This window comes from Pseudophryne corroboree, chromosome 6 (assembly GCF_028390025.1).
Source record: "Pseudophryne corroboree isolate aPseCor3 chromosome 6, aPseCor3.hap2, whole genome shotgun sequence".
Taxonomy (NCBI): domain Eukaryota; kingdom Metazoa; phylum Chordata; class Amphibia; order Anura; family Myobatrachidae; genus Pseudophryne; species Pseudophryne corroboree.
This window is the reverse complement of record NC_086449.1, coordinates 720,066,737-720,086,256: the sequence shown is the minus strand read 5'-3', so window position 1 is coordinate 720,086,256 and position 19,520 is coordinate 720,066,737. Positions and strand designations below refer to the sequence as shown.

Here is a 19,520-nt window from a genome sequence, read left to right as displayed (position 1 = left end):
CAGCTGCCTAGTGTGCCTATGCATTAAAGGGCCAGTGTGAGGAGCCGGGAGCAAATATAACTTGTGCCAAATAATTGAAGCCGAGTGTCTGTCTGCTGATTAAAGCTGCAATGGGGAGAGGAGAGACTGGGGAAGAGCATTCCCTGAAGCTGGATCAGGTAAAGAGGTGGGCATCAGGTGCAATAGATCAGTGCTGGGGGTTGCTGGGCTGATGAGTGAGTGTGACAGCCAGACTTGACATCAGTGAGGAGGCAGATAGATAGGCCACTGACGGTCACATTAGTTATCGACACTTGGAGAGAATAAATGAGAAGTTGCCCATAGCAACAATCCGCTTCTGTCAGTTTCCTAGCACTGCCTGTAAAGTGCAGAAGCTGATAGTTGCTATGGACAAGTTCTCCACTTTATATCTCCAAGATGTAATACATCTCCAGCTAGATGTATCAGAAATACAATAGAAACAAATAACAAGAGCTAAAAATGATATGCACAGCGCTACTGTACATGTGCCACATGTGGTGGCATTGCCCTAAGAGCTAAGATTAGAAGGTTTTTATCCTATCTCCTGAATTTAGATACCTACTGAATTCTGGATTCTTCAAAGTGGTAGCTGGCTTCTCTGTGGTCACGCCCACCTCACTACCCAGGCCCATGGCCGCTCTCGGCATCCCTGCCTAGGTGGTACGATCCAGCTTCCATTTCCTCACAAGTGATCCAACAGTGAAACTGATGGTGCATCTTCAGACATTGTGTCTTGGTTATAAATATAAAAGAGATTACTGAGTATGTGCATGAGATACGCACTGGTACTAGCAAGTGACTGGTATATCTTAATGTGGTTTAATATCAGGCAGCAAAGCCCAGTTTATGGTATACAATGCAAGACTGAGACAAAGAGCTTCAGCCTCTAATACAGGGGTTCCCAACTGCGGTCCTCAAGGCACACCAACAGTCCAGGTTTTAAGGATTGCCATGCTTGAGCACAGGTGGCTTAAATAGTACATAAGTTATTTTGATTTAACCATCTGCGATCAGGCATAGCTATCACTAAAACCTGGACTGTTAGTGTGCCTTGAGGATCGGTAATAAAGGAAGGAGTGATCTGTCACTCTCAAACTTCACTGCATTAGTCAATGTGTACCCAGGATCTGATATGTCAGCCCTTAGGGACAACATATTAGCTGGGGACACATTGTCCCAGTGTGTAGACAGCTTTAGGGAAAAGTTGAGTATTACTCTTGTTTGTTACTTTTCTATTAAAGTATAAGTTGATTTATACTCACTCAATTGGTTACCTGTCAAAACTATTTCCTTTGATTAGAACAGTGATGGGGAACCTTTGGCACTCCAGCTGTTGTTGAACTACATATCCCAGCATGCTCTGCTACAGTTTTGCTATTTGGCCATGCTGGGATGTGTAGTTCAACAACAGCTGGAGAGCCAAAGGTTCCCCATCACTGGATTAGAATAATGAAAACTCACACAATACAGGTAATATATTTAATCTGTATAAACTTGGAGCTTCCACAGCACAGGGGCTGAATACTCATGCAAGCATAATTTTTCATTTTAAAAAAGAAAATCTGCAGAAAAATAATGAATCATGAGTTTGAAAATTTACTGTAAGAATCTACTGCCTTGCAATAAAAATACTGTCTGGAACAATCCGTGTGTCATTTGTAATACATACAAATGTTTTCACCTTTAGTGGTGATGAATACTTGTGTAAGCCACTGTATATACTAATATAGGTGTTACCTTGAACCCATTGCTGCCTGTCAATAATGAGCTTTGATTGGACCAGTGGACAATGCTTAATTACTAAAGAATAGCTATAATGTAACACATGCAAGAACTCATTCAATCAATAAAAAAACTTGACCTATTAATATATTCCACAATATTATACAGGTTGAGTATCCCATATCCAAATATTCCGAAATACGGAATATTCCGAAATACGGAATCTTTTGAGTGAGATAGTGAAAACTTTGTTTTCTGATGGCTCAATGTACACAAACTTTGTTTTATACACAAAGTTATTAAAAATATTGTATTAAATGACCTTCAGGCTGTGTGTATAAGGTATATATGAAACATAACTGAATTTTGTGAATATACACACACTTTGTTTAACGCACAAAGTTATTAAAAATATTGGCTAAAATGACCTTCAGGCTGTGTGTATTAGGTGTATATGAAACATAAAGGCATTCTGTGCTTAGACTTAGGTCCCATCACCATGATATATCATTATGGTATCTAATTATTCCAAAATACGGAAAAATCCCATATCCAAAATACCTCTGGTCCCAAGCATTTTGGATAAGGGAGACTCAACCTGTATATTCTACAGAATTCTTTCTAAACGATTTACGTGACACAAATATGTAAGGCCTGTTTCTAGTGTATACCAGGACAAATTGATAGCTCATATGCGTGTTCAACATTATTGCTGACAGTCACATAGCATTATGCTGACAGGAGAATGCTGACACGGTTGAAATGTTAATCAAAGATTTTTAACTGTGTCTGCATTCTAACTTTAAATATGACCGGAAAGAATTACGTTCAAAGTAATAATGCCGACACAGAATGCTTTAAATAACATTACAACCCTGTCGGCATTCTTCCGTCGGCATAATGCTTTTCAGCCGCAGTAATGTCAACCACATAACCACTTCCTATCTGGTAAGCACTCTGTTTTAGGTAAAAGAACACTGCATCAATAAAATGCGTGGTGGTGTAGATACCATCAGTCAGGGATCTATGTACCAGAATTTTATTTTTTTTATTCACTGGCAAAAAAAAAAAGAAGCAAAATAATTTAACATGATGTTTTTTTTGTTGTTGCTAAAACATATAAGGAAAAAAAACGATAAAAACAGTTCAAAATGTTGCCACAGTACATGTATACAAATCTGTTATAATGAGAAAAAAAAACTAGCGATACAGGGCCTGATTGACAGGTGGATGCTATGGCGATGGTTTTGTACTGTGCATGCGCCCTGGGCACACGTCGCAATGGTTTACAGATGGCGGTTGTAGTGAGAATATGGACGCAGAGTGATTGGCAGTCAGTGTGCTTTTATTGGAGGCAACAGTGGGTTGCGGGGAGGGGTGTGGGGCTAGTCAGTTGTAGGCATGTCACAGTCCGACACTGCATCTCTGTACACAGTTTCACTTGCCCCGGCGACTTTCTAAGCAGTTTCCGACGGACATTCTTAGCAGAGACACGGATGCTCAGATGTCTTTGTACGCAAGCGACGGATTAGAGATGCAGTAAACGACATTGGCTGCAGCCTAACCATAAATTCTCAGTCCTGCTGCGTAGTCGCGAATGAAGTAGCGTCCACCTCTAAATCAGGCCCAGCGCATGAGCTGTATGAACAGCAGTCAGGGGACACATTTGGTCGGCTTCCTGTCCACACTAGTAAGCAGAGCTGATAGGTCACATGTATAATTAGATAACACGACCCAACATTCTCCAAGCAGATGAGATTACCACAACACTGTACAGAGTCACAATAAATAGGTCGATAGAACAAATCTGTGGCTACACACCAGCCCTGGGCTAATGTCTGTGTTATTAGATCAAAAAAATACTTAAAAGTTGGTTCAGATCAGTATAAAACCATTGATACTGCACTCTCATCACCAGACTTTAGCAAACACTGGTGGTGATGTCATCATTAGTAATGTATCACCGCAGCCAGATCCCGGCAGGAGTGCAGGTCAGTCTACACCCTCTGACATGGCTACATCCTTGTACAGTCCTGCTGTTTCCATAGTGTCACGGAGGTGTACGGTGAAAACAGGACGATCATGCACCACAACATTACGGAATTTGTCTGAATTGTCTTGAGTTTTTCCAGTTGTTTCAGTTTCCTCAGCAGGTGGTGGCCAATGACTGGTGGATGGGAGGCTGGAAGCATCGGACATGTTCCACCGTAGAACTGTCGCTCTCTACGGATTTCATGTATTTGTTGAGAACAGCAAATATCTCATTGTTCAGGATTTGATACTTTCGAATTCGATCTGCCATCTTCTTCAGGGGCTATACGAATCAGAGACAGAGTAAGGGGTGTAAGAACACGTAGGAGCCTGTATTATGCATAGCAGAGGAATCTAGAACTTTAAGGAGCTCGTAAATATTTACTTACTAGTTATCAGCCCCTCAAAATGATGGAACAACATAACAGTAAGGTTGTGTGCACCCGAACGGAGGAACACTTGAATTGCTCTGTCAGGCGCCATCTAGTGGCCGTCGGTGCGCAAGACACTTGATTTTCCACCCATAGAGGTGAGGAGCAGTGTTAGAATTTTAATACATAGGATTATTTTAAAACTAGATTTCATTTGTTTTAAACTAACTCCTATCAGTCTCATCACACTGGGTGGTGCCATAAAGTGACTAAGAGTGGGTGGTGTGGCTCTGTATATATGGAGAGTAAAGAATATTCCGTAATGATGGAAATGCTCTGCTCTGATTGGCCAGAAAAGGCCGCACTCACCACATTCTTTATAATTTCATCCTTCCCGTCCTGTCTCTGCACTTTCAGAAGGTGATAGCAGAAGTCAAATAGATCGAACCGGCGCTGCTGACCCAGGAGCACGATGATGGCGCAGCCTGCCCAATTTAATCCATCCCCAAAACACTGTCTGCAGAAGGGAGCACGAGGGCAGAGGGAGACGGGTGTAATATAATTATTGATAATCAAAAATAAAAAATAAAAAGAGCAAAGTAGTAAAAAATAATTGTAGCATTTCCAAAAGTGTCTGAGCAGCATAGCTATAATGTTAGGGTTATGAGGCCCAGAAATAGTATATACTACTACATACTATGGAACTGCAGACACATCCCCACTGGTTTAATATTATAGCCACCTATCAACTATAATCACTTTTCTTGACCAACATAATAAAATGCAGGATGAGATAATGGATAATAACAGAGCACACTGGTATAAATGATTATTCTGTTCACAAAGTGGCAATTGTAGCATTACAACAGATCAAATCTTTCTTCTAAATACATAACTAGTATATTTGCAAGGTGGAGGGGTCCGTTCTCTCCTCCACCCTCAGCTGCATTTCCTGTGGTGCCTTCTCTCCGTTCCCCCGCAGTGGAAGCTGTAAGTGGTGTCAGGGTGTGGGGGACTAGCTGGCCTGAGTCAGACATGCTCCCACTCCGCAAGTCTGCGTTGGGACAATCTTGTACAATTATTATATAGATGCTTCCTTGTGCAATGGATATGAGGTGTAGAGCATGTAGTTGGGATCCTGGCTCCCGTTATCCTGCCAGTCAGAATGCCAGCGCTGGAATCCCATCACCTGTAAGAATACCGGAGCCAGCGTCCCGACAATCAGGATCCCGAACGTAAATATCCCGGGAAGGTTAGGTTTAGGATGCGGGGGGAGGGTTAGGGTTAGGCTGTGGGAACCTAGGGTTAGGTTTAGGCTGCGTGGAGGGAGGGTTAGGATTAGCCTGCGGGAACCTAGGGTTAGGATTAGGCTGCGGGAACCTAGGGTTAGGTTTAGGCTGCGGGAACCTAGGGTTAGGTTTAGGCTGCGGGGAGGGAGGGTTAGGATTAGGCTGCGGGAATCTAGGGTTAGGTTTAGGCTGCGGGGAGGGAAGGTTAGGATTAGGCTGCGGGAACCTAGGGTTAGGATTAGGCTGCGGGGAGGGAGGGTTAGGATTAGGCTGCAGGAACCTAGGGTTAGGATTAGGTTGCGGGGAGGGAGGGTTAGGATTAGGCTGCGGGGAGGGAGGGTTAGGATTAGGCTGCGGGGAGGGAGGGTTAGGATTAGGCTGCGGGGAAGGAGGGTTAGGATTAGGCTGTGGGAACCTAGGGTTAGGATTAGGCTGCGGGGAGGGAGGGTTAGGAGGACGGAGATTAGGCTTCCCTGTCAGCATTTAAAACAGCTGAGATGCCGTGGTCGGTATTAAGACCCGAGGATCCTGTACCCTACCTATACAAGGCAGATGGTTGCTACGTGTTTTGGGTTTGGATACAGTATCTCTTGCCTTACATCTGAATGTCACCTCCTACTAGTGAGTCAGTATGATGAATTGCACTCACTCTGCTGTAAATTCATTGGTCCCCACGGGAATACAGTAGACAAACTGCATGGCACTCCAGAGACGGTGGAACTCCACACATTCATCCACATGCATTACTCCGTTAGTGGGGGGTGGCCCACGCCAGATGGGGTCTTGCAGGTAGCTGCGGATCCGAGTCAGGATGACCTCAAACATGGAGAGACCACAGCACAGCCGCTCTTTGGTCAGGAGGTCTCCCTCCCGGGCAATGGCAATTTGCTGTACGAAAACATGTGAATGAGCATATCTCTAAAATGCAATACAAAGATCGTTAGCTGCTCAAATGTCTCATACGTAAGAGCACCATGACGTGCAGAAACACATGTATTAGAGTATAAATGATTCTGAGACAGTAGGATTGCACAGATTTATTGGGGGCACTGTTGCTATTGCTATTTACGCTCTAATCACATTTTCAGACTGAACGATCAGTGTCCTCCTCAGAGACAGGTCCAGGACACACAAACAAATGACAATACACCTTTTATAAATGACCCCATGTAACATTATCAAATAAATCAAATCTAATTAAACCCAATAAATGAGAATGACTGACTCACTGTCCGATATATAATAATTCAGCACAAATACACAGCATATCACATCAATCTCTGGCAGGTGGGGAGTGTTACGGGGCCGGTATACCTGTCACACCATAGGGCAGGTGTCCTAAGCCAAGCTCAGGGAGAACATTAATATCCCATAGAGCTGAAGGGTCAGTAATTGTCTAATTAGCCCACTAGTGGATGAAGTACCCACGAGGGGAGTACTACAAACTCAGTGCCCTGTTCATTACTGAACCCTCCCAGAAATAATGCACAATAAATCACATTCAGTCAGATCATCCGTTACGGCAAGTCTACTTATAACCCACAGTAGATCACTTATTTCTAGGTCCGTACCTGTGGCGTGCCCAGCCTCTCTATTAAAGGGACTAGATGGAGCGGAGCGTATTTGGCCTCAAGTCGTTTCATCCTCACCTCCAGGCGTTCCCCCTCTAAGTGGCAAAACACCAAGTGTAAATATAACTCTATGACAGTCTGTTAGTTGGAGAGGTACAAAATGGAACGTTGTAACCAATAAAGAAGGTGGAGTCTGGTTACAGCTCTTTTAAACAATATTTTTTCATATACTGTCATTTATTGGCTGTATGTGCCGCAGTAGGCAAACTGGATGTTTAAGCAACACCTATTTCTCTTACGTCCTAGAGGATGCTGGGGACTCCGTAAGGACCATGGGGTATAGACGGGCTCCGCAGGAGATAGGGCACCTAAAAAGAACTTTGACTATGGGTGTGCACTGGCTCCTCCCTCTATGCCCCTCATCCAGACCTCAGTTAGATCTTGTGCCCAGAGGAGAATGGGTGCACTGCAGAGAGCTCTCCAGAGTTTTCTGTTGAAGAAGAATTTTGTTAGGTTTTTTATTTTCAGGGAGTCCTGTTGGCAACAGGCTCCCTGCATCGTGGGACCGAGGAGAGAGAAGCAGAGCTGGCTTGTCAAGTTGGGCACTGCTTCTAAGGCTACTGGACACCATTAGCTCCAGAGGGAGTCGGAACACAGGTCTCACGTGGGGTTCGTCCCGGAGCCGCGCCGCCGTCCTCCTCACAGATGCCGAAGATAGAAGCCGGGTGAGTATGAGAAGGCAGAAGACATCATAGGCGGCAGAAGACATCAGATCTTCATGAGGTAAGGCGCGCAGCGGTAAGCTGCGCGCCATTGCTCCCATTCACACACACAGAGCAGCACTGAAGGGTGAAGGGGGGTGCACCCTGGGCAGCAATAAACCTCACATTTGGGCACTGACAAGGTAGATTAGGCTGCTGGGCAGTAATTCTACGATCCCCCGCCATTTTCTATAAAAAAATCACCGGGACCGAAGCCCGCCGTCGGGTGGGCGGAGCTTGATCCCCAGCACTAACCAGCGCCATTTTCTCCACAGAAGCTGCATGAGAAAAACGCTGGCTCCCTGGTCTCTCCCCTGCTGAACATTCAGGCTGGAAAAAAGAGGAGGGGGGCATTTTGAGAGCAGTGAGTGGGAATCTGGTCATTTTATATATATATATATATATATATATATATATATATATATATAAAAGCGCTATCTGGTCATATTTTTCCAGTGTTATTAAGCGCTGGGTGTGTGCTGGCATACTCTCTCTCTGTCTCTCCTAAGGGCCTGGTTGGGGTTTTGTCCCCTTATAGGTTAATCCCTGTGTGTGTGGGGTGTCGGTACGTGGTGTCGACATGTCTGAAGCGGAAGGCTTTTCCAAGGAGGAGGTGGAGCAAATGAGTGGTGTGTCCCCGTCGGTTGTGCCGACTCCAGATTGGATGGACATGTGGCATATGTTGAATGCAAGTGTGGCATCTTTACATAAAAAGCTTGATAAGGCTGATTTAGGGGGGACATCAGGGGGTCAATCCTCAGATTGGACCGACTCACAGGGCCCGTCGGGGTCTCAAAAGCGTCCCTTAACACAAGACACTACTACCGACACGGATTCTGATTCCAGTGTCGACTATGACGAAGTAAAATTGCACCCTATGGTGACTAAAACCATTCAGTGTATGATTGTGGCAATAAGGGATGTGTCGCATATTGTGGATGAACCCTCTGTCCCCGACACAAGGGTACACATGTTTAAGGAAAAGAAACAGATTATTAACTTTCCCACTTCTCATGAATTAAATGAATTCTTTGGAAAAGCTTGGGAGACTCCGGATAAGAGACCGCAGATCCCCAAAAGAATTTATATGGCATACCCTTTCCCTAAGCAGGACAGGGAGATTTGGGAATCACCCCCCACTGTGGACAAAGCCCTGACGCGCTTGTCCAAGAAAGTGGCGCTACCGTCTCCTGACACAGCGGCCCTTAAGGACCCTGCAGATCGCAGGCAAGAAACTACCTTAAAGTCTATTTATTCTCATACGGGTGTTGTGCTAAGACCGACAATTGCGTCGGCATGGGTGTGTAGCGCAATTGCAGCTTGGACAGATGAGCTGACAGATCAATTTGATAATATGGATAAGGATACTATATTCCTAACTCTAGCCCATATTAAAGACGCAGTCTTGTTTATGAGGGATGCTCAAAGGGACATTGGATTGCTAGCTTCTAGGGCCAATGCCATGTCTGTCTCAGCGAGAAGATCCTTATGGACTCGCCAATGGACGGGTGATGCGGATTCCAAGAAACATATGGAAGTACTACCCTACAACGGTGATGTATTGTTTGGGGATGGGCTGACGGACCTGGTTTCCACAGCCACAGCAGGTAAATCAAATTTTTTACCTTATATACCCCAACAGCAAAAGAAAGTAACACCCTATCAGATGCAGTCCTTTCGGTCGCACAAGTCCAAAAGAGGTCGGGGATCCTCTTTCCTCGCTAGAGGTAAGGGCAGAGGCAAGAGAGCACCTGCTTCGGCAGGTGCCCAGGAACCAAAGTCCTCCCCGGCTGCTCCAAAACCCACAGCATGACGCTGGGGCTCCCCTGAGGGAGTCCGCACCGGTGGGGGCACGTCTTCGACTTTTCAGTCAGGCCTGGGTCAGTTCGGAGCTGAATCCCTGGGTGGTGGAAATAGTTTCCCAGGGTTACAAATTGGAATTCGAGGAGCTGCCCCCGCGCCGATTTTTCAAATCGGCCCTACCAGCTTCCACATTGGAAAGGGATGTAGTGTTAGCTGCAATTCAAACGCTGTGTATACAGCAAGTGTTAATCAAGGTTCCCCTGCACCAGCAGGGAAGTGGTTACTACTCAACCCTATTTGTGGTCCCGAAACCGGACGGTTCGGTCAGACCTATTTTGAATCTGAAATCCCTAAACCTGTACATAAAAAGATTCAAATTCAAAATGGAATCTCTCAGAGCGATAATAGCCAACATGGAGGAGGGGGAGTTTATGGTGTCTCTGGACATAAAGGATGCGTACCTTCATGTCCCCATATATGCCCCCCATCAGGAATACCTGAGATTCGCTGTACAGGATTGTCATTACCAATTTCAGACGTTGCCGTTTGGACTCTCCACGGCCCCGAGGATTTTCACCAAGATAATGGCGGAAATAATGGTGGTCCTGCGCAAGCATGGAGTCACAATTATCCCATACTTGGACGATCTCCTGATAAAAGCGAGATCAAGGGAGAAATTGCTGAACAGTGTGGCGCTCTCGTTGAGAGTGCTCCAGCAACACGGTTGGATTCTAAATCTACCGAAGTCACAGTTGATTCCGACAACTCGACTACCGTTCCTAGGTATGATACTGGATACGGAACAAATGAAGGTCTTCCTCCCAATAGAGAAAGCCCAAGACATACAGAACATGGTCAGAGACCTGCTAAAACCGAAATGGGTGTCAGTTCACCAATGCACTCGAGTTCTGGGGAAAATGGTGGCGGCCTACGAGGCCATTCCCTTCGGCAGGTTACATGCAAGGACTTTTCAATGGGACCTTCTGGACAAGTGGTCCGGGTCCCATCTGCACTTACATCGGAAAATAACTCTGTCCCCAGGGACCAGAGTGTCCCTCCTGTGGTGGTTGCAAAGTGCTCACCTCCTGGAGGGTCGCAGGTTCGGAATTCAGGATTGGATCCTGTTTACCACGGACGCGAGCCTCCGAGGATGGGGAGCGGTCACACAGGGAAAACATTTTCAGGGTCTTTGGTCAGACCAGGAGTCCTGTCTACACATCAATGTGTTGGAACTCAGGGCCATTTACAACGGCCTTCGACAAGCGGAGAGTTTTCTTCGAGACCTATCGGTTCTGATTCAATCAGACAATGTCACAGCAGTGGCTCAAGTGAACCGCCAAGGCGGGACAAAAAGCAGAGTCGCGATGGCGGAAGCCACAAGGATCCTTCACTGGGTGGAAAATCACATAAGCGCTCTGTCAGCTGTCTTCATTCCGGGAGTGGACAACTGGGAAGCAGACTTCCTCAGCAGACACGATCTCCATCCAGGAGAGTGGGGACTTCATCAAGAAGTCTTTGCAGAAGTAACACGTCTTTGGGGAACTCCTCAAATAGACATGATGGCGTCACGCCTCAACAAAAAACTTCAGAGGTACTGCGCCAGGTCTCGGGACCCTCAGGCAATAGCAGTGGACGCTCTGGTAACACCGTGGGTGTTCAAATCGGTCTACGTGTTTCCTCCTCTTCCTCTCATCACAAAAGTGTTGAGGATCATAAGACGAAGAAGAGTACGAACGATACTCGTTGTCCCAGACTGGCCTCGAAGGGCCTGGTACTCGGATCTACAAGTGATGCTCACAGGAGATCCCTGGCCTCTTCCTCTGAGGGAAGACCTGTTGCAGCAGGGGCCCTGTGTATTTCAAGACTTACCGCGGTTACGTTTGACAGCATGGCGGTTGAACGCCGAATCCTAGCGAAAAAGGGGATTCCGGAAGAGGTCATCCCTACGTTAATAAAGGCTAGGAAGGAGGTGACGATAAAACATTATCACCGTATCTGGCGAAAGTATGTGTCTTGGTGTGAGACCAAGAATGCACCTACGGAAGATTTTCATCTGGGTCGTCTTCTCCACTTCCTACAGACAGGAGTGGATATGGGCCTGAAATTAGGCTCTGTTAAGGTACAGATTTCGGCCCTCTCGATTTTCTTTCAGAAGGAATTGGCTTCTCTTCCAGAAGTCCAGACGTTTGTAAAGGGAGTGCTGCACATCCAGCCCCCTTTTGTGCCTCCAGTGGCACCATGGGACCTGAACGTGGTGTTGCAGTTCCTAAAATCACACTGGTTTGAACCGCTCAACAAGGTTGAGTTGAAATTTCTTACCTGGAAGGTGGTCATGTTGTTGGCCTTAGCATCAGCAAGGCGAGTGTCAGAATTGGCGGCTTTGTCACACAAGAGCCCTTACTTGATTTTTCATGTGGATCGAGCTGAATTGAGGACACGTCCGCAATTTTTGCCTAAAGTGGTTTCTTCGTTCCATATGAATCAACCTATTGTGGTGCCTGTGGCTACAAGTGACCTGGAGGATTCCAGATCCCTGGACGTAGTCAGGGCCTTAAAAATTTATGTAGCCAGGACGGCTAGAATTAGGAAAACAGAGGCTCTGTTTATCCTGTATGCGGCCAATAAGATTGGCGCTCCTGCTTCGAAGCAGACTATTGCTCGCTGGATCTGTAATACGATTCAGCAGGCTCACTCTACGGCTGGATTGCCGGTACCAAATTCTGTTAAGGCCCATTCCACTAGGAAGGTGGGCTCTTCTTGGGCGGCTGCCCGAGGCGTCTCGGCTTTACAACTTTGCTGAGCGGCGACTTGGTCGGGGTCAAACACTTTTGCTAAATTCTACAAGTTTGATACCCTGGCTGATGAGGACCTAGCGTTTGCTCAGTCGGTGCTGCAGAGTCATACGCACTCTCCCGCCCGATTGGATGCTTTGGTATAAACCCCATGGTCCTTACGGAGTCCCCCAGCATCCTCTAGGACGTAAGAGAAAATAAGATTTTAAACCTACCGGTAAATCTATTTCTCCTAGTCCGTAGAGTTGTTGCTTACATAAGGGTTATGTTACAGTTGACATCGGTCTGGGACCGTTACTGTAGTTTTGTTCATACTGTTAACTGGTTATGTATGTTCCAGGTTACATGGTATGATTGGTGTGGGCTGGTATGAATCTTGCCCTTGGATTGCTAAATCCTGCCTTGTATTGTCCATCTCCTCTGGGCACAGTTCTCTAACTGAGGTCTGGAGGAGGGGCATAGAGGGAGGAGCCAGTGCACACCCATAGTCAAAGTTCTTTTTAGGTGCCTTAACTCCTGCGGAGCCCGTCTATACCCCATGGTCCTTACGGAGTCCCCAGCATCCTCTACGGACTAGGAGGAATAGATTTACCGGTAGGTTTAAAATCTTATTTTTCCTGCTGCTGCTACAACTGTCAGGTGACTCGCTTGTGTTTTCTTCCCAAGCCAAATGCTATCAGCCCGCCCCTGCTTAACATGCCGGTTCCAGCACCCATCATTCATCCCAGTATATTCTAGGCTTGTCTTCCCGTTAATAGATAGTAATTTAATCCCTGTATTTTCCAGTCTATGGGCATGATTTTGAGTCAGACGCAGTGGCGATGTCAGACGCAGTGGAGCAATGTTTTTTGTCTGCGCATGGATATAAGTAACAGTGTCCATGCATCACGATTTTGTCCGTACAAATTTAGATGCGTGGTAGCAGAAATGTGAGGGGCGTTCCTGGGAGGTAACAGCGAGGTGGCTAAAGAGATGCAAGATGTAACGTTTTATAGGAGTGTCATAGGTCTGATGCTGAAAGAAGCTGCATACAAGGATGATGAACCACTCACAAAGGAGGCCATACCCAGACTGAGAAACTGCATCTGCCACAGGGCTGATGTGAGTGATGGTGGCATCTAAAGACCAATCAAGCATCTACAGACGCTGACAGTGGGTGTCCCAGTCCTTGCACAATGGGACACACGGATGTACACCAGGAAAGGGCATTGTAGTGGTATTAGCATAAAGTCGTAGGCACAATTGCCACAAAAGAAGCACAGAGGGCTGCGACTGCGCCCAACTCAGGACCAGGCCCCATGTGTTCCCCAAAGTTTACCTTTGATGTAGACACGTGGTAATATATTCTGGAAGGGTGCGGCATGAAGGAGATCACACACCTCCTCTTGGGACTAGAACAGGGAAGAAGAGAGAGAGTAAGGCAGACATACATACAGACTGTGTGAACATACAGAAAAGATAGAGAATAAGATAAAACAAGGCAGAGAATAACATAAAACAAAGTTAAGCTGGAAATGGTGACTTGTGGTGATAACGCATAATGAAACAGGAAGCTGCCAGCATGCAATTACCACAACACCCAGCAATCTACAGACAAGAGATTTCCCCACAAATCACACTGCACTGTGATACAGATAATTACCTGAAAAAAACAAAACCCCAAGCTTTGAAGTACACAACATAATGACATAAATAATTGTGTGTATATATATATATATACTAGGTGACTTATCGCGCCCTGTGGGCGCTCTTCACACCGTCGCAAGGGGCTACACCCCCTTAACCCTTGCACGCCCTTGGGCCATGCAATATTTAGATTATACGGAGTATTACCTCCTATCATAATTCTGTGAGTGGTTAAATATTGCACGGGTTAAGGGGCCGTAGCCTCTTGTGACGGCGTTAACAGCTCATGGAGGGGCCTGATGAATCACCTAGTAGGTGCTGTGGTTGGGGAAGTGGCGGGCGCGGTGGAGACGCGGATGAGGTCCGGGAGTGCTGCGGGTGGTGGTGGGGCGGTTGCGGGGGTGCTGCAGGGGTGGTGGAGAGGCAGATGGGGGAGGGCCGCGTGCGGGTGTGCCGTGGGTGGGAGTCCAGAGCCACCGCGGGTGGGGGAGGGTCGCGTGCAGGTGTGCCGTGGTTGGGAGTCCAGAGCCACCGCAGGTGAAGGAGGGCAGGGTGCAGGAGTGTCATGGGTGGGGAAGGGACGGTTGCAGGGGTAGCGCGGGTAGGGGATAGACGGGTGAGAGGGTGTCGCTGGTGGGGTAGGAGGTTCGCAGGTACCGCGGGTTGGGGAGGAGCTGGTGTGGGGGTGCCGCGGATGGAGGAGGTATGATGTGCAGTGTATGTATGGTGTGTAGTAATGAAATGTATGATGTATGTATGTAAGTATATATATGGATGGTGTGCATCAGTGCGTGTATGTATGCAATGTGTGCAGTGTATATGTATGTATGCATACATACATACATATATATATATATACTGTATGTAATTTGTGCAGTGTATGTATGTAGTGGAGAAGCGCAGTGTATGTATGTATATATACAGTATGTAATGTGTGAATCGCTGCCATGACTCTCCCCCCACCGTTTGTATGTGAGACGCGGTCTGGCAATTGTACCCGGGTACCAAGCGCTAACTCCCCCTTAGCTATGCCGCTGTGGAGAGCGGTGATGGCTGCTCGCAGCAGCAGTGAGAGCTGTCCACGGGCTGAGGGCAGTGGTGACGGACGGCCTGTGGCTGAGAGCTGACCGCGGATTTCCAGGGAGCGGCGGGCGCCAAGCGGCGGCAGTGAGACTGACCGCGGCTGGGCGCCGGGCGGCCTCTCTCCGTCTCAGCCTGGGAGTCACCGCCGGCCGGGGAGGGGGAGATGGAGCCGGGGAGAGAGAGGAGGAGGCGGGAGCAGGAGACAGAGCGCCATACATACAGTAGCGGCGCTGACTGACTGAGGGGAGCCATCCTCCTCCTCCTATTGGCTTAGCTCTGTGACTGTGACTCCACCTACCGTTAGCCACACAGTCACAGAGTGACAGATCTGGGCAATTATATAGGAGAGATATATAGATATTCCACAAATGGATTTATTGTTTATTAGATAGAACATTCTTACCAGAGCCTGTTCGATGAGCAGACAGAAGAGCACTGCGTTCCCTACTTCCCGCAGGCTCTGGAACACATCCGTCTTTAGCTCGGCATACTCAATGATGTCCTTTAGCTGGTGGTGGAAGAACTCTAGGATCCCTGAAAGTGATCACAAATGGAACAGTAAGCGAGTCCCCACTACACTCTGCTCCTTCACTTCTTAGATTCCTCAGCTAATATGGTGAAGAGGGCAGGTATAAAGGGAGAGCAAAGAGAGAAAAAGTTCAGTCCTATCAACTCAATATGAATAGAGATACAATGGACTGGGTGTACTTTACAATATTAGAAGAATAAGTATGGTGTTGGCTCCGGTCTGCTAAAGTCTACTTAGAGCGAAACGCATGGTTGATCGTGTACATTACCTGGAGATCCGTACTCATGCCGAGGCAGACGACAGATTTTTGGCATGACCTCAATAAGAGTCTTCACATACTGCAGTATCGTTCCCTGAAGCTGTGGAAGACAAGACCCAGAATGGTGAACATGTCTCAGACTGTGCACACACTGTACAAAGCTGGGATGGGGTTAAGGACCAAACTGGACAAGGGTCAGACAGAGTGATCAGATAGCTAGGTGTCCTTCTTGGTTAAACTAGGGGAATCGGGGTCAACAGCTGACCAGATTTTTTTTCCTTCCTGTCTAATAACATTCAATACAGCCGTGATAAGCCAATTTGGCCAGAAGCTACCAAACTCTTCTTCTAGATGTACATGTCTGTGGCCAGCAATACACAACTGTATGGGACCACTTGCTCAAAAATATCTCTTCTTTTAAAAGAGAGTAGTTCAGTGTATATGGGGGTAATTCTGAGTTGATCGCAGCAGCAAATTTGTTAGCAGTTGGGCAAAACCATGTGCACTGCAGGTGGGGCAGATAAAATATGTGCAGAGAGAGTTAGATTTGGGTGGGTTATTTTGTTTCTGTGCAGGGTAAATACTGGCTGCTTTATTTTTACACTGCAATTTAGATTTCAGATTGAACACACCCCACCCAAATCTAACTCTCTCTGCACATGTTACATCTGCCCCCCCCCTCCCCCCCTCCTGCAGTGCACATGGTTTTGCCCAACTGCTAACAAATTTGCTGCTGTGATCAACTCTGAATTAGGCCCTATGTGCAACCTTGTACTACATATTCATTCATTGTGCCCAATGATCCAATCATTCCCTTTTATAATTTTCACTGCCCTGAACAACATCTGCCTCCCCAATGTGTGAGCTGGCTCGGCGACAGAGGATACCCATCCAGAGCCCCAAGGTCCGGCTGTAGCATTGCGGCAGCTGCAGCATGGATGGATGCCACGACATATACTGCGGCATCGCGCCGCCCGCTATGTAGTAGGTATTTGTACTACTACAGCGACCCCCCAGGTCAGCTGTCCGGAACTCCGGATGATTGTTCCTGTGTGCATTGATGCTGCGCACGACGCTGCATCCTCCCATCCTTGCCTCTGCTGTGGCGCCAACCTACAGGAGCGGCAGGACTACAAGGACTGTGAAGGGGACAGATTGTAGACTGTGAGTGCTGTCTTTATCTGTATCTGTCCACAATCAATATGTATCAGGGTGGAGTGGAGGTGCATTGGGAGGTGAGGTGCCTGCCAGAGTGCTGCTGCCAATGGAGCGCCACAATCAGTATGTGGGGGATTGCGGGGGGGGAGGTCTGGGAGGTAAGGTGCCTGCCAGGGTGGTGTGTGCGGGCGGGGGGGTAGGAGGAGTGCACAGATGGTGGAGAAGCAGCACATCCACTCGCGCCTGCCCTGACGTAATGTGTATAATGGGCTGTACCTGGCGTAATGTGTATAATGGGCTGTACCTGGCGTAATGTGTGTAAGTGGCTGTTCCTGGCATAATGTATATAATGGGCTGTTCCTGGTGTAATGTGTGTAAGGGGCTTTACCTGGCGTACTGTGCGTAAGCGCCCATTGACCCCCAAATTGTACAGCTCCCTGTATATGCACAATTATGGTATTACAGTGTCAAATATCTGTCAATACATGTATTGGCACACGCATGGAGGGATGTGTGGGTCTGATGTCAAAGGGGGGGGGGGGGGGTGCAGAGTCATCAGTGTACTGGGCCCCAAGATTTCTGCTGCCAGCCCTGTGTGTGAGAAGACCCTTCCCCCTCCATATTATTCCCTCTTACCAAGCTCTTGACGATTTTCAGCAGTTCCTCCATCACCACGGCGATACCCTGATAACCCAGCAAGCGGCAGATGGTCTTGAAGTGGGGTGGACCCACAAAGTTGCGGTATGAGCTGTATATGTGACTGTAGGCAATATTGAGGGGCTGCGGGCCACGTTCCGAGGAAATAAGAAAAATTAAAATGGTTTGAAAATAATTTAAACCGAAAACACAGATGAATCAGTAATGTCTTATTTTAATTCTAACTCCCCTTCCATAGCAGTAGCTTATGTAACTACACTGGTAACAGGAATGTGCCATCCCCAGTGTAATTTTAGTATCAGTTAACCAATTACTGACTAGCGTCACAACAGTGCCTCTCCTCCTGGGAACCATGGCCCTCATTCAGAGTTGATCACTCGCTAGCTGCTTTTAGCAGCAGTGCACACGCTAGGCCGCCGCCCTCTGGGAGTGTATCTTAGCTTAGCAGAAGTGCGAACGAAAGATTAGCAGAACTGCTAATAAAAATTTTCATGCAGTTTCTGAGCAGCTCTAGACCTACTCCTACCTTGCGATCACTTCAGTCAGTTTAGTTCCTGCTTTGACGTCACAAACACTCCCTTCGTTTGGCCAGCCACTCCCCCGTTTCCCCAGGCACGCCTGCGTTTTTACCTGTCACGCCTGCGTTTTTTTTGCACACTCCCAGAAAACAGCCAGTTACCACCGAGAAACACCCACTTCCTGTCAATCACACTACGATCAACAGAGCGACAGAAAAGCGTCGCCCGACCTTGTGTAAAACTACATAGTTTTGTGTGAAAGTACTTCGCGCATGCGTACTGCGGCCCGTACGCATGCGCAGAAGTGCCGTTTTTCAACTAATCGCCGCATTGCGACCGAAAGCAGCTAGCGATCAACTCCGAATGAGGGCCCAGATCACATTTACCGTGAGTTCTGCTTTCCTGTTCAACTAACCAGCAGAATTTGGAAAAGTGGGACATACATCTCAGTGTCGAAATCTTGAGGACTACATGGACTACATGACCTACGGATTTCTTATTTCTATTCCATCCCTGGTCATCCTCCTCGCCCATTATCCCACTGTTATTAATTATTGTCCCCCCTTTATTCACTCCTCACTGACCTTTGACCCATACAGATAATATGGCTGAACATTTGCTGGCTTGTCCCTCTGTGGCTCCTGGGTGAAAGGGATTGCTGTACGGACAAACCTGCCAAAAATGTTACATTGGTAAAAATACAATGAAAAATACCAGATGAGATAAATGAACTGAACTAAATAAATGAGCAGACAAACACAGCACAGATCAGTTAATGTACTTTGCAGAATGCATGAATTAGGGCCTAATTCACACCTGATCGCACCTCTGCGAATTTGCAGAGGTTTGCGATCGGATAGTCGCCACCAAGAGAGAGTGAAAATTAGCCCTGTGCAAGTCTGCGTACGCCGCGCAAAAAGCTTTGCAAATGCCGGTCAGCTGCAAATCTGTTTGCAACTCACTCACCATCTAATGATTTTTCCAGTCTGTGCAGTCTGTGCGTAGCCCAGGACCTACTCCTACAGTGCAATACAAACAGGCTGATCGGGCGGGAGCTGACATCATACAACCTCCCTGAAAACGTTTGGGAACACCTGCGTTTTTCCTGACACTCCCAGAAAACGGGCAGTTACCAACCCCAAACGTTCGCTTCCTGTCAATCTGCGTGCGCCTAGCGCTCAAAAAAGGCGGAGGATTTTTTCAGTTTGGCCTGCGCATTACGATCCATACGTCACTTGATAATTGCCCGCTTTGCGATTTCACACAACAGCCATCAGGTCTGACTTACAGTTGGGAGAAAAGCACATTTAAGGATCACAGTGGACAAAC

At 47.2% G+C, this 19,520-nt stretch overlaps 1 protein-coding gene across 4 annotated transcripts in view; it reads right to left on the bottom strand.

Annotated features, from left to right (window-relative positions):
* Positions 1-1,486: 1,486 nt before the first annotated feature.
* CYFIP2 (cytoplasmic FMR1 interacting protein 2) overlaps positions 1,487-19,520 on the bottom strand; it is a 147,457-nt gene continuing 129,423 nt past the window's right edge. For 3 of the 4 annotated variants that reach the window (XM_063928384.1, XM_063928386.1, XM_063928385.1), the window contains 9 exons: positions 18,776-18,863; positions 17,653-17,796; positions 15,868-15,958; positions 15,474-15,604; positions 13,680-13,752; positions 7,006-7,100; positions 6,084-6,352; positions 4,515-4,662; positions 1,487-4,057 (listed from right to left, as the gene is read on the bottom strand). In XM_063928384.1, the coding sequence (XP_063784454.1) occupies positions 3,890-4,057; positions 4,515-4,662; positions 6,084-6,352; positions 7,006-7,100; positions 13,680-13,752; positions 15,474-15,604; positions 15,868-15,958; positions 17,653-17,796; positions 18,776-18,863 (1,207 nt within the window). In that variant the 3' untranslated portion in view covers positions 1,487-3,889. The remainder of the gene's footprint in view (positions 4,058-4,514; positions 4,663-6,083; positions 6,353-7,005; positions 7,101-13,679; positions 13,753-15,473; positions 15,605-15,867; positions 15,959-17,652; positions 17,797-18,775; positions 18,864-19,520) is intronic. The other variant, XM_063928387.1, reaches the window with a different exon arrangement.